The sequence below is a fragment of the Oncorhynchus mykiss genome, chromosome 13 (genome assembly GCF_057628025.1).
Source record: "Oncorhynchus mykiss isolate SJ-2025 chromosome 13, ASM5762802v1, whole genome shotgun sequence".
NCBI classification, from domain to species: domain Eukaryota; kingdom Metazoa; phylum Chordata; class Actinopteri; order Salmoniformes; family Salmonidae; genus Oncorhynchus; species Oncorhynchus mykiss.
The window spans coordinates 74,198,096-74,211,370 of NC_143034.1; the positions used below are offsets into that span (position 1 = coordinate 74,198,096).

Consider the following 13,275-nt stretch of genomic DNA (forward strand, 5'->3'; position numbering starts at 1 on the left):
CAGTAGGACTCACCTCATCATAGTGACAGTAGGACTCACCTCATCATAGTGACAGTAGGACTCACCTCATCATAGAGACAGTAGGACTCACCTCATCATATTGACAGTAGGACTCACCTCATCATAGTGACAGTAGGACTCACCTCATCATAGAGCCAGTAGGACTCACCTCATCATAGTGACAGTAGGACTCACCTCATCATAGTGACAGTAGGACTCACCTCATCATAGTGACAGTAGGACTCACCTCATCATAGAGACAGTAGGACTCACCTCATCATATTGACAGTAGGACTCACCTCATCATAGTGACAGTAGGACTCACCTCATCATAGAGCCAGTAGGACTCACCTCATCATAGTGACAGTAGGACTCACCTCACCATAGTGACAGTAGGACTCACCTCATCATTGTGACAGTAGGACTCACCTCATCATAGTGACAGTAGGACTCACCTCATCATAGTGACAGTAGGACTCACCTCAGCCAGCTCATAGAGAGGCTCCACCACATCTTTCTCTATCTGGAACTCAAACTGAATCAGTTCCTGGGCCAGCTTCTCCTCTGTCTCCCCACACAGGTTCAGCATCTTCCTGTTAGGGGAACAGAGCCAATCAAAACATCAGATGGGGTCCCTGCCACAGCCAATCACAATGTCAGCTAGGTCCCAGTCAATCACAACGTCAGATAGGACGCATGCCATAGCCAATCACGTCAGCTAGGACCCGGCTTCAGCTAATCAGAATGCATCAGATAGAGAACAAGGTCAAAGAGGACAGAGTGGAATTATGGCAGAATCAACATAAAAAAGGTGTGTGAGTGAGTGAGTGAGTGAGTGAGCGAGCGAGTGAGTGCGTATACAGGGACTCACCCTAGTAGAGAGTCGTCCCCCAACACAGCAGCTCCTTCTACCATACATTGTGCCAGGATGGTTAGTGGAAGCTTTTTCTGATACAAGACAGCAAGTATTAACATACAGTATTTCATATATCACCACACCATATCATATCATATCACCATACCATAACCTATCATATCACCATATCATATCATCATATCATATCACCATACCATATCATATCACCATATCATATCATATCACCATACCATATCATATCACCATACCATATCATATCAAAATATCATATCATATCATCATATCATCATATCATACCATATCACCATACCATATCATATCACCATACCATATCATATCACCATACCATATCATATCACCATATCATATCACCATATCATATCACCATATCATATCGCCATACCATATCATATCACCATATCATATCACCATATCATATCACCATACCATATCATATCACCATATCATATCATATCGCCATACCATATCATATCACCATACCATATCATATCAAAATATCATATCATATCATCATATCATCATATCATACCATATCACCATACCATATCATATCACCATACCATATCATATCACCATATCATATCATATCACCATATCATATCATATCACCATACCATATCATATCACCATATCATATCACCATATCATATCATCATATCATCATACCATATCACCATACCATATCATATCATATCACCATATCATATCACCATACCACCATATCATATCATATCACCATATCATATCGCCATACCATATCATATGATCATACCATATCACCATACCATATCATATCACCATATCATATCACCATATCATATCGCCATACCATATCACCATATCATATTACCATACCATATCATATCACCATACCATATCATCATAATACCATATCATATCACCATACCATATCATATCACCATACCATATCACCATATCGTATCATCATATCATATCGCCATACCATATATCACCATACCATATCATATCCTCATACCATATCACCATATCATATCATATCACCATACCATATCATATCATCATAATACCATATCATATCACCATACCATATAATATCATCATACCATATATTATCATCATACCATATCATATCACCATATCATATCATATCACCATACCATATCATATCACCATATCATATCACCATACCATATCATATCATCCTACCATATCATATCACCATACCATATAATATCATCATACCATATATTATCATCATACCATATCCTATCACCATATCATATCATCATACCATATCATATCACCATATCATATCATCACACCATACCATATCACATCACCATACCATATCATATCACCATATCATATCACCATACCATATCATATCACCATATCATATCACCATATCATATCACCATACCATATCATATCACCATACCATATCATATCACCATATCATATCATCATACCATATCATATCACCATATCATATCACCATACCATATCATATCACCATACCATATCACCATTTCATATCACCGTACCATATCATCATATCATATCACCATACCATATCACCATACCATATCATAGCATCATACCATATCACCATACCATATCATATCATCATAATACCATATCATATCGCCATACCATATCATATCACCATATCATATCACCATACCATATCACCATATCATATCACCATACCATATCATATCACCATATCATATCATCACACCATATCATATCATCATACCATACCATATCATATCATCATACCATACCATATCATATCACCACACCATATAATATCATCATACCATTTCATATCACCATAGCATACCATATCACCATACCATGCCATATCATCGCACAAGGAAGCAGAACATGTTCCTCTGTCACTGTGAATGGGGATATTATGGACTTTTATTTATTCCTGGTTTATTTGAATAGGACAGGACTCACTGACACATTGCATAAACAAGAATCTGATTGGTCCTTACCGAGGGAGACTTGACGGATTTCTTCTCTCTCTCTTCAGCCCCTTGCTGGCCCTGCAGGCAGGCGGTCAGCTTCTTGTGAGTGCTGTGGGTCACCTGTTTGACCAGATCCAACCGCTTCTCCACCTAAGACCAGCACAGCAACACGTATCAGACACCATGCTAACAAGAAGGTCAGAAATCACACACACACACAGGCACGCACACACACACACACACACAAAAACAGGCAGGCATGCAAGCACACACACACACACACACACACTTATTTACCTGCAGAAGATCGTCGCTTAACACTTCCGTTTTTTCTGCCCTAGAAGGAGAAAACATACCAGTCAGGATTGGGTTAGGGTGGAGAGGATATAAGGAGAAAACATACCAGTCAGGATTGGGTTAGGGTGGAGAGAGTAGAAGGAGAAAACATACCAGTCAGGATTGGGTTAGGGTGGAGAGGATAGAAGGAGAAAACATACCAGTCAGGATTGGGTTAGGGTGGAGAGAGTAGAAGGAGAAAACATACCAGTCAGGATTGGGTTAGGGTGGAGAGGATAGAAGGAGAAAACATACCAGTCAGGATTGGGTTAGGGTGGAGAGGATAGAAGGAGAAAACATACCAGTCAGGATTGGGTTAGGGTGGAGAGAGTAGAAGGAGAAAACATACCAGTCAGGATTGGGTTAGGGTGGAGAGGATAGAAGGAGAAAACATACCAGTCAGGATTGGGTTAGGGTGGAGAGAGTAGAAGGAGAAAACATACCAGTCAGGATTGGGTTAGGGTGGAGAGGATAGAAGGAGAAAACATACCAGTCAGGATTGGGTTAGGGTGGAGAGAGTAGAAGGAGAAAACATACCAGTCAGGATTGGGTTAGGGTGGAGAGGATAGAAGGAGAAAACATACCAGTCAGGATTGGGTTAGGGTGGAGAGAGTAGAAGGAGAAAACATACCAGTCAGGATTGGGTTAGGGTGGAGAGGATAGAAGGAGAAAACATACCAGTCAGGATTGGGTTAGGGTGGAGAGAGAAGGAGTAAACATACCAGTCAGGATTGGGTTAGGGTGGAGAGGATAGAAGGAGAAAACATTCCAGTCAGGATTGGGTTAGGGTGGAGAGGATAGAAGGAGAAAACATACCAGTCAGGATTGGGTTAGGGTGGAGAGGATATAAGGAGAAAACATACCAGTCAGGATTGGGTTAGGGTGGAGAGGATAGAAGGAGAAAACATACCAGTCAGGATTGGGTTAGGGTGGAGAGAGTAGAAGGAGAAAACATACCAGTCAGGATTAGGTTAGGGTGGAGAGGATAGAAGGAGAAAACATACCAGTCAGGATTGGGTTAGGGTGGAGAGGATAGAAGGAGAAAACATACCAGTCAGGATTGGGTTAGGGTGGAGAGGATAGAAGGAGAAAACATACCAGTCAGGATTGGGTTAGGGTTGAGAGGATAGAAGGAGAAAACATACCAGTCAGGATTGGGTTAGGGTGGAGAGGATAGAAGGAGAAAACATACCAGTCAGGATTGGGTTAGGGTGGAGAGGATAGAAGGAGAAAACATACCAGTCAGGATTGGGTTAGGGTGGAGAGGGTAGAAGGAGAAAACATACCAGTCAGGATTGGGTTAGGGTGGAGAGAGTAGAAGGAGAAAACATACCAGTCAGGATTGGGTTAGGGTGGAGAGGATAGAAGGAGAAAACATATCAGTCAGGATTGGGTTAGGGTGGAGAGAGTAGAAGGAGAAAACATACCAGTTGGGATTGGGTTAGGGTGGAGAGGATAGAAGGAGAAAACATACCAGTCAGGATTGGGTTAGGGTGGAGAGGATAGAAGGAGAAAACATACCAGTCAGGATTGGGTTAGGGTGGAGAGGATAGAAGGAGAAAACATACCAGTCAGGATTGGGTTAGGGTGGAGAGGATAGAAGGAGAAAACATACCAGTCAGGATTGGGTTAGGGTGGAGAGAGTAGAAGGAGAAAACATACCAGTCAGGATTGGGTTAGGGTGGAGAGGATAGAAGGAGAAAACATACCAGTCAGGATTGGGTTAGGGTGGAGAGGATAGAAGGAGAAAACATACCAGTCAGGATTGGGTTAGGGTGGAGAGGATAGAAGGAGAAAACATACCAGTCAGGATTGGGTTAGGGTGGAGAGGATAGAAGGAGAAAACATACCAGTCAGGATTGGGTTAGGGTGGAGAGGATAGAAGGAGAAAACATACCAGTCAGGATTGGGTTAGGGTGGAGAGGATAGAAGGAGAAAACATACCAGTCAGGATTGGGTTAGGGTGGAGAGGATAGAAGGAGAAAACATACCAGTCAGGATTGGGTTAGGGTGGAGAGGATAGAAGGAGAAAACATACCAGTCAGGATTGGGTTAGGGTGGAGAGGATATAAGGAGAAAACATACCAGTCAGGATTGGGTTAGGGTGGAGAGAGTAGAAGGAGAAAACATACCAGTCAGGATTGGGTTAGGGTGGAGAGAGTAGAAGGAGAAAACATACCAGTCAGGATTGGGTTAGGGTGGAGAGGGTAGAAGGAGAAAACATACCAGTCAGGATTGGGTTAGGGTGGAGAGAGTAGAAGGAGAAAACATACCAGTCAGGATTGGGTTAGGGTGGAGAGAGTAGAAGGAGAAAACATACCAGTCAGGATTGGGTTAGGGTGGAGAGGATAGAAGGAGAAAACATACCAGTCAGGATTGGGTTAGGGTTGAGAGGATAGAAGGAGAAAACATACCAGTCAGGATTGGGTTAGGGTGGAGAGGATAGAAGGAGAAAACATACCAGTCAGGATTGGGTTAGGGTGGAGAGAGTAGAAGGAGAAAACATACCAGTCAGGATTGGGTTAGGGTGGAGAGGATAGAAGGAGAAAACATACCAGTCAGGATTGGGTTAGGGTGGAGAGAGTAGAAGGAGAAAACATACCAGTCAGGATTGGGTTAGGGTGGAGAGGATAGAAGGAGAAAACATACCAGTCAGGATTGGGTTAGGGTTGAGAGGATAGAAGGAGAAAACATACCAGTCAGGATTGGGTTAGGGTGGAGAGGATAGAAGGAGAAAACATACCAGTCAGGATTGGGTTAGGGTGGAGAGAGTAGAAGGAGAAAACATACCAGTCAGGATTGGGTTAGGGTGGAGAGGATAGAAGGAGAAAACATACCAGTCAGGATTGGGTTAGGGTGGAGAGGATAGAAGGAGAAAACATACCAGTCAGGATTGGGTTAGGGTGGAGAGGATAGAAGGAGAAAACATACCAGTCAGGATTGGGTTAGGGTGGAGAGGATAGAAGGAGAAAACATACCAGTCAGGATTGGGTTAGGGTGGAGAGGATAGAAGGAGAAAACATACCAGTCAGGATTGGGTTAGGGTGGAGAGGATAGAAGGAGAAAACATACCAGTCAGGATTGGGTTAGGGTGGAGAGAGTAGAAGGAGAAAACATACCAGTCAGGATTGGGTTAGGGTGGAGAGGATAGAAGGAGAAAACATACCAGTCAGGATTGGGTTAGGGTGGAGAGGATAGAAGGAGAAAACATACCAGTCAGGATTGGGTTAGGGTGGAGAGAGTAGAAGGAGAAAACATACCAGTCAGGATTGGGTTAGGGTGGAGAGGATAGAAGGAGAAAACATACCAGTCAGGATTGGGTTAGGGTGGAGAGGATAGAAGGAGAAAACATACCAGTCAGGATTGGGTTAGGGTGGAGAGGATAGAAGGAGAAAACATACCAGTCAGGATTGGGTTAGGGTGGAGAGGATAGAAGGAGAAAACATACCAGTCAGGATTGGGTTAGGGTGGAGAGGATAGAAGGAGAAAACATACCAGTCAGGATTGGGTTAGGGTGGAGAGGATAGAAGGAGAAAACATACCAGTCAGGATTGGGTTAGGGTGGAGAGGATAGAAGGAGAAAACATACCAGTCAGGATTGGGTTAGGGTGGAGAGGATAGAAGGAGAAAACATACCAGTCAGGATTGGGTTAGGGTGGAGAGAGAAGGAGAAAACATACCAGTCAGGATTGGGTTAGGGTGGAGAGGATAGAAGGAGAAAACATACCAGTCAGGATTGGGTTAGGGTGGAGAGGGTAGAAGGAGAAAACATACCAGTCAGGATTGGGTTAGGGTGGAGAGAGAAGGAGAAAACATACCAGTCAGGATTGGGTTAGGGTGGAGAGGATAGAAGGAGAAAACATACCAGTCAGGATTGGGTTAGGGTGGAGAGGGTTTGAATGATTTAACAAGAACACACTCAACAAGCCTCTGGGGAATCTCCTTAAGTACTTTATGTAGTTATTTTAATCAAGTTACAGAGCCTTCAGATAGTATTCATACTCCTTGACTTACTCCACATTTTGTTGTGCTACAACCTCAATTCAAAATGGGTTAAAAAAAAAAAATTCTCTCACCCATCTACACACAATACCCCATAATGACAAAGTGAAAACATGCTTTTAGAAATCTTAGCAAATTTATTGAAAATTAAATGTATAAATATGTTATTTACATATAGAAGCACCTTTGACAGCGATTACAGCTGTGAGTCTTTCTGGGTTTCTGAGAGCATTCCACACCTGGATTGTGCAATATTTACCCATCATTCTTCAAGCTCTTCAAATTGGTTGTTGATCATTGCTAGACAACCATTTCCAGGTTTTGCCATAGATTTTCAAGTACATTTCAGTCAAAACTGTAACTCGGCCACTCAGGAACATTCATTGTCTTCTTGGTAAGCAACTCCAGTGTATATTTGGCCTTGTGTTTTAGGTTATTGTCCTGCTGAAAGGTGACATCATCTCCCAGTGTCTGGTGGAAAGCAGACTGAACCAGGTTTTCCTCTAGGATTGTGTGCTTAGTTCCATTACATGTATTTTTTATCCTGAAAAATCTCCCCAGTCCTTAACGATTACAAGCATATCCATAACATGACGCAGCCACCACTATGCTCTGTCCACTATGATTCCCTCATCAATCTACACACAATACCCCATATTGACAAAGTGAAAACAGTGTTTTTCTAAATGTACATAAGAAAGTAACTATTCAGACCCTTTGCTGTGAGACTTGGAATTGAGCTCTGTGGTAAATTCAATTGATTGGACATGATTTGTCTATATAAGGTTCCACAGTTGAAAGTACATGTCAGAGAAAAAAACCAAGCCATGAGGTTGAAGGAACTGTCAGTAGAGCACCGAGACAGGATTGTGTCGAGGAACAGATCTGGGGAAGGTTACCAACAAAATATCTGTAACATTGAAGTGGCCACTGTGTTCTCCCATGTTCCTCTGTGGCCAGACAGAAGGCACTCCTCAGTAAAAGCCACATGACAGCCCGCTTGGTGTTTGCCAAAAGATACCTAAAGACTCTCAGACCATGAAAAACAAGATTCTCTGGTCTCAGGACCTCAAATACAGGCTTGCCAGGCTTGTAGTGTCATATCCAAGAAGACTCGAGGCTGTAATCGCTGCCAAAGGTGTTTCAACAAAGTACTGAGTAAAGGGTCTGAATACTTATGTAAATTTAATATTTCAGTTTTTTATATATACAGTCGTGGCCAAAAGTTTTGAGAATGACACAAATATTAATTTTCACAAAGTTTGCTGCTTCAGTGTCTTTAGATATTTTTGTCAGATGTTACTATGGATACTGCAGTATAATTACAAGCATTTCATAAGTGTCAAAGGCTTTTCTTGACAATTACATGAAGTTGATGCAGAGTCAATATTTGCAGTGTTGACCCTTGTTTTTCAAGACCTCTGCAATTAGCCCTGGCATGCTGTCAATTAACTTCTGGGCCACATCCTGACTGATGGCAACCCATTTGGAGTTTGTCAGAATTTGTGGGTTTTTGTTTGTCCACCCGCCTCTTGAGGATTGACCACAGGTTCTCAATGGGATTAAGGTCTGGGGAGTTTCCTGGCCATGGACCCAAAATATAAATGTTTTGTTCCCCGAGCCACTTAGTTATTATGGCAAGGTGCTCCATCATGCTGGAAAGGCATTGTTCGTCACCAAACTGTTCCTGGATGGTTGGGAGAAGTTGCTCTCGGAGGATGTGTTGGTACCATTCTTTATTCATGGCTGTGTTCTTAGGCAAAATTGTGAGCGAGCTCACTCCCTTGGCTGAGAAGCAACCCCACACATGAATGGTCTCAGGATGCTTTACTGTTGACATGACACAGGACTGATGGTAGCGCTCACCTTGTCTTCTCCGGACAAGCTTTTTTCCGGATGCCCCAAACAATCGGAAAGGGGATATATCAAAGAAAATGACTTTACCCCAGTCCTCAGCAGTCCAATCCCTGTACCTTTTGCAGAATATCAGTCTGTCCCTGATGTTTTTCCTGGAGAGAAATGGCTTCTTTGCTGCCCTTCTTGACACCAGGTCATCCTCCAAAAGTCTTCACCTCATTGTGCGTGCAGATGCACTCACACCTGCCTGCTGCCATTCCTTAGCAAGCTCTGTACTGGTGGTGCCCCGATCCCGCAGCTGAATCAACTTTAGGAGATGGTCCTGGTGCTTGCTGGAATTTCTTGGGCTCCCTGAAGTCTTCTTCACAACAATTGAACCGCTCTCTTTGAAGTTCTTGATGATCTGATAAATGGTTGATTTAGGTGCAATCTTACTGGCAGCAATATCCTTGCCTGTGAAGCACTTTTTGTGCAAAGCAATGATGATGGCACGTGTTTCCTTGCAGGTAACCACGGCTGACAGAGGAAGAACAATGATTCCAAGCACCACCCTCCTTTTGAAGCTTCCAGTCTGTTATTCGAACTCAATCAGCATGACAGAGTGATCTCCAGCCTTGTCCTCGTCAACACTCACACCTGTGTTAACGAGAGAATCACTGACATGATGTCAGCTGGTCCTTTTGTGGCAGGGCTGAAATGCAGTAGAAATGTTTTTGGGGGATTCAGTTAACTTGCATGGCAAAGAGGGACTTTGCAATTAATATCAATTAATCTGATCACTCTTCATAACATTCTGGAGTATATGCAAATTGCCATCATACAAACTGAGGCAGCAGACTTTGTGAAAATGAATATTTGTGTTATTTTCAAAACTGTTGCCCACGACTGTACATTTGCAAACATTTCTAAAAATCTGTTTTCGCTTTGTCATTATGGGGTATTGTGTGTAGATTGATGAGGGGGTAAAAACGATTTTATCCATTTTAGAATAAGGCTGTAATGCAACAAAATGTAGAAAAAGTCCATGGGTCTGAATATTTTCAGAATGCACTGTATATATGGCTATAAGAGCAATATGGGGAGCTATATTATCATTATATTTGTATTTTATCATTTTGGGGGGCTATGTACATTTGCAAACATTTCTAAAAACCTGGTAATAAGAGCCATATGAAGAGATATATATGTCTATAAGAGCTGTATGGTGAGATATATATGTCTATAAGAGCTATATGGTGAGATATATATGTCTATAAGAGCTGTATGGTGAGATATATATGTCTATAAGAGCTATATGGTGAGATATATATGTCTATAAGAGCTGTATGGTTAGATATATATGTCTATAAGAGCTGTATGGTGAGATATATATGTCTATAAGAGCTGTATGGTGAGATATATATGTCTATAAGAGCTGTATGGTGAGATATATATGTCTATAAGAGCTATATGGTGAGATATATATGTCTATAAGAGCTGTATGGTGAGATATATATATGTCTATAAGAGCTGTATGGTGAGATATATATGTCTATAAGAGCTGTATGGTGAGATATATATGTCTATAAGAGCTGTATGGTGAGATATATATGTCTATAAGAGCTGTATGGTGAGATACAGTGGGGCAAAAAAAAGTATTTTTAAGTGGGAGAACTTGCACAATTGGTGGCTGACTAAATACTTTTTTGCCCCACTGTATATATGTCTATAAGAGCTATATATGGAGCTATATATGTCTATAAGAGCTATACAGGGAGATATATATATGTCTATAAGAGCTATACAGGGAGATATATATATGTCTATAAGAGCTATACAGGGAGATATATATATGTCTATAAGAGCTATATATGGAGCTATATATGTCTATAAGAGCTATACAGGGAGATATATATATGTCTATAAGAGCTATATATGGAGCTATATATGTCTATAAGAGCTATACAGGGAGATATATATATGTCTATAAGAGCTATACAGGGAGCTATATATGTCTATAAGAGCTATGATATATATGTCTATAAGAGCTATACAGGGAGCTATATATGTCTATAAGAGCTCTATAGCTCTCTGGGGCGCATGTGTTTTAGAGTATTGGAGTGGTAAGAGTGAACCCATCCAACTCTAATGAAAAACTGAGCAGTTCGATCCAGTTTAATGGAAGCAAGGCCAGCTGTTTTGAATGACTTATTTCTTTGTGTGTATCCGTATCAAACTGAAAGGGTATTGTTGACTAGGCTGAGCAGGATAGAGGACAAAGGTTTCCATATTTCAGCGATCAGCGTCGTGTCCTGTCGGGGAGATACTACCTGAAGTTGTCAAAGAAGATTTGAACCGTGTACTTTTTTCCCCGTTAACTAATGTAGTTATAGTGTTTCCTACTGAACACAATCTAGGTCTCTAATCTCAGAAGGCAAGTGTTTGGATGGTGTGTGTGGGGGGGTGGGGGTGGGGGTGGGGGGGGGGGGGAACATCCCCTCAGGCCATGGATCTGCCTCATGCTTCAAGTCAATAAATAAACTAAATAATAATAAATAAATAATGAACTAATTTTCCAAGCTGCCAACAGCAGATGCTTCAAGTCCAATTGCAGCAGAGAAACAAACAGGACGGACGAACAGCAGTGAATACAGTCTACTGATATCAATGATGTCAATGTCAATCTCAATGATCACTGCTGATTAGAACCCTGCTGATTAGACAACTGCTGATTAGACAACTGCTGATTAGAACCCTGCTAATTAGAACCCTGCTGATTAGAACCCTGCTGATTAGAACCCTGCTGATTAGACAACTGCTGATTAGACCCCTGCTGATTAGAACCCTGCTGATTAGAACCCTGCTGATTAGACAACTGCTGATTAGAACCCTGCTAATTAGACAACTGCTTATTAGAACCCTGCTAATTAGAACCCTGGTGATTAGAACCCTGCTAATTAGACAACTGCTGATTAGAACCCTGCTGATTAGACAACTGCTGATTAGAACCCTGCTAATTAGACAACTGCTTATTAGAACCCTGCTAATTAGAACCCTGGTGATTAGAACCCTGCTAATTAGACAACTGCTGATTAGAACCCTGCTGATTAGAACCCTGCTGATTAGACCCTGCTGATTAGACAACTGCTGATTAGAACCCTGCTGATTAGACAACTGCTGATTAGAACCCTGCTGATTAGACAACTGCTGATTAGAACCCTGCTGATTAGACCCCTGCTGATTAGACAACTGCTGATTAGAACCCTGCTGATTAGACCCCTGCTGATTAGACAACTGCTGATTAGAACCCTGCTAATTAGAACCCTGCTGATTAGAACCCTGCTGATTAGACAACTGCTGGTTAGACCCTGCTGATTAGACCACTGCTGATTAGACTCCTGCTGATTAGACCCTGCTGATTAGACCCCTGCTGATTAGACACTGCTGATTAGACACCCTGCTGATTAGACCCCTGCTGATTAGAAACCCTGCTGATTAGACACCCTGCTGATTAGACCCTGCTGATTAGACCCTGCTGATTAGACCTCTGCTGATTAGAACCCTGCTGATTGGACCCTGCTGATTAGACCCCTGCTGATTAGAACCCTGCTGATTAGACCCCTGCTGATTAGACTACTGCTGATTAGACCTCTGCTGATTAGAACCCTGCTGATTGGACCCTGCTGATTAGACCCCTGCTGATTAGACAACTGCTGATTAGACACCCTGCTGATTAGACACCCTGCTGATTAGACCCTGCTGATTAGACCCTGCTGATTAGAACCCTGCTGATTAGACCCTGCTGATTAGACACCCTGCTGATTAGACACCCTGCTGATTAGACCCTGCTGATTAGACCCTGCTGATTAGAACCCTGCTGATTAGACAACTGCTGATTAGAACCCTGCTAATTAGAACCCTGCTGATTAGACACCCTGCTGATTAGACCCTTTTGGTTCCAGTTATAACCCTTTTGGTTCCAGTTATAACCCTTTTGGTTCCAGTTATAATCCTTTAGGTTCCAGTTATAACCCTTTAGGTTCCAGTTATAACCCTTTAGGTTCCAGTTAGAACCCTTTAGGTTCCAGTTATAACCCTTTTGGTTCCAGGTAGAACCCTTTAGGTTCCAGTAATAACCCTTTAGGTTCCAGTTATAACCCTTTTGGTTCCAGTTATAACCCGTTTGGTTCCAGTTATAACACTTTTGGTTCCAGTTATAACCCTTTAGGTTCCAGTTATAAC

At 42.0% G+C, this 13,275-nt stretch overlaps 1 protein-coding gene across 7 annotated transcripts in view; it reads right to left on the reverse strand.

Annotated features, from left to right (window-relative positions):
* LOC110511316 (rho GTPase-activating protein 44) overlaps positions 1-13,275 on the reverse strand; it is a 107,235-nt gene that overhangs the window by 36,409 nt on the left and 57,551 nt on the right. For all 7 annotated transcript variants that reach the window (XR_016486111.1, XR_016486110.1, XR_016486109.1 and 4 more), the window contains exons 2-5: positions 3,157-3,196; positions 2,887-3,009; positions 872-948; positions 482-593 (exon numbers count right to left, since the gene is read on the reverse strand). Coding sequence is in view for 4 of the 7 variants with exons in the window: in XM_090197603.1 (XP_090053729.1) it covers positions 482-593; positions 872-948; positions 2,887-3,009; positions 3,157-3,196 (352 nt within the window). In the remaining 3 variants the exon portion in view is untranslated. The remainder of the gene's footprint in view (positions 1-481; positions 594-871; positions 949-2,886; positions 3,010-3,156; positions 3,197-13,275) is intronic.